The sequence below is a fragment of the Eutrema salsugineum genome, unplaced genomic scaffold (assembly GCF_000478725.1).
Source record: "Eutrema salsugineum unplaced genomic scaffold, Eutsalg1_0 scaffold_840, whole genome shotgun sequence".
Taxonomy (NCBI): domain Eukaryota; kingdom Viridiplantae; phylum Streptophyta; class Magnoliopsida; order Brassicales; family Brassicaceae; genus Eutrema; species Eutrema salsugineum.
In genome coordinates, this window is record NW_006256385.1 from 1,495 (window position 1) to 3,340 (window position 1,846).

General features: G+C 40.5%; 1 protein-coding gene across 1 annotated transcript; it reads left to right on the forward strand.

Annotated features, from left to right (window-relative positions):
• Positions 1 to 67: 67 nt before the first annotated feature.
• Positions 68 to 1,222, forward strand: LOC112087560. The gene is made up of 2 exons (XM_024157473.1): positions 68 to 587; positions 983 to 1,222. Exons 1-2 carry the CDS (start codon positions 68 to 70, stop codon positions 988 to 990), a joined length of 528 nt encoding a protein of 175 aa, XP_024013241.1. The 3' UTR covers positions 991 to 1,222.
• The last annotated feature ends 624 nt before the right edge of the window (positions 1,223 to 1,846 follow it).

The following is a 1,846-nucleotide window of genomic DNA, read 5'->3' on the forward strand; positions in this document are numbered from 1 at the left end:
CCACCAAGGAGATCTGGACTTTAACACTTTCTTTGGTAGATTCAGATCTCTTTGGGCAGAGCTTGAGATGCTGAGGCCAGCCACTGTCGATGCTGAGACTTTGAATGAAAGAAGAGAGCAAGATAAGGTCTTTGCTCTTCTCATGGTCTTGAACCCAACTTACAATGATCTGGTGAAGCACATGCTCAGATCCAAGACTCTACCAAGCCTGGAGGAAGTTTGCTCTCAGATCCAGAAGGAACAAGGCTCGTTGGGTCTCTTTGGTAACAAAGGAAGTGACTTGGTGATGGCCAACAAGAGTGAAGCTGTAGCGACCAACAAGGGTGCTTATGGTGGTGAGGAGCGAGAAGTGTGGGTATGTGAGCACTGTAAAAAGAAGGGTCACTTGAAGAACAAGTGCTGGATCTTGTACCCACATCTCAAGCAAAGCCGCAAGGACCAGAGGAAGCCAAGGGCGAATGAAGCTCATGCTCATGAGGAGGCTGGCCCCTCAGACCGTGAGAAGGAAGGTGTTGCTATGAGGGCCTCAGCTGAATATGTGAAGAAATCAGACCTGGATGCTCTCATTAAGGCTCTTAAAGAGTCTGGTAAACCGATTAAAGCCTTTAGTTTTCATGCATTACATGATCATAACTTGACTAATCAGATCGCTAATACTGTTGTGCATGATCATTCTTTAGATAATCATTCTGCTAATCATGCCTTGAAAAGTGATAAACCGCTTATTGTTGACTCTGGAGCTAGCCATCATATGATTAGTGATGCTAAACTGATTAGTAACATGAAACCTGCATTAGGGAATGTGATTATTGCTAATGGTGAAAAGGTTAAGATAGAAGGCATTGGTGATCTTAAGCTATTTGATAAACAATCTAAAGCATTTTACATGCCCTCATTCACATCTAATCTATTGTCGATTAAGAAAGCAACTACTGATCTAAATTGTTATGCTATATTCAGTCCTAATGAGGTTTTCTTTCAGGATATTGAGTCAAGTAAGCTTCTTGGACAAGGAATAACCAAGGATGGTCTTTATGTTCTTGAAGATACTGAGCCATCCTCTCTATCTAATGCTTTTGTTTTTAGTTCTGCTGTTGAGAATAATGCTTTGTGGCATGCTAGATTGGGTCATCCTCATCATAGATCTTTGAACTTGATGTTGCCTAATGTTAAATTTGAAAACAATGCTTGTGAGGCGTGTATTTTAGGCAAACATTGTAGAACTGTCTTTCCTAAATCATCTACTATATATGAAAACTGTTTTGATTTAGTTCATTCTGATGTGTGGACCTCTCCTTGCATGTCTAGAGAGAATCATAAATATTTTGTTACCTTTATTGATGAGAAGTCTAAATACACTTGGATAACCTTGTTGCCATCTAAAGATAGGGTGCTAGAGGCTTTTATGAACTTTCAAAAATATGTAACTAACCATTATAATGCTAAGATCAAAGTGTTTAGATCAGATAATGGTGGAGAATACACAAGCCAGGCCTTTAGACAACACCTTATTCAGCATGGTATAGTGCACCAAACGAGCTGCCCTTACACTCCTCAGCAAAATGGAGTTGCTGAGAGGAAGAACAGGCATCTTATGGAGGTGGCCAGGTCTCTAATGTTTCATATGAACGTACCCAAGAGATTTTGGGGAGATGCTGTAGTCACGGCCTGCTATCTGATCAATAGGCTTCCCACAAGAATCCTCCAAGATTCTTCCCCATTTGAGGTATTAAACCAATCCAAACCATCAATCGATTATCTAAAAGTATTTGGTTGTGTGTGTTTTGTCTTAGTACCAGGGGAACAGAGGAACAAACTTGAAGCAAGTACCAATACTCTTGAAACA

Excerpts from the sequence above, each read along its gene's own strand:
- LOC112087560 (XM_024157473.1), top strand. The coding sequence starts at position 68 with ATGCTGAGGCCAGCCACTGTCGATGCTGAGACTTTGAATGAAAGAAGA.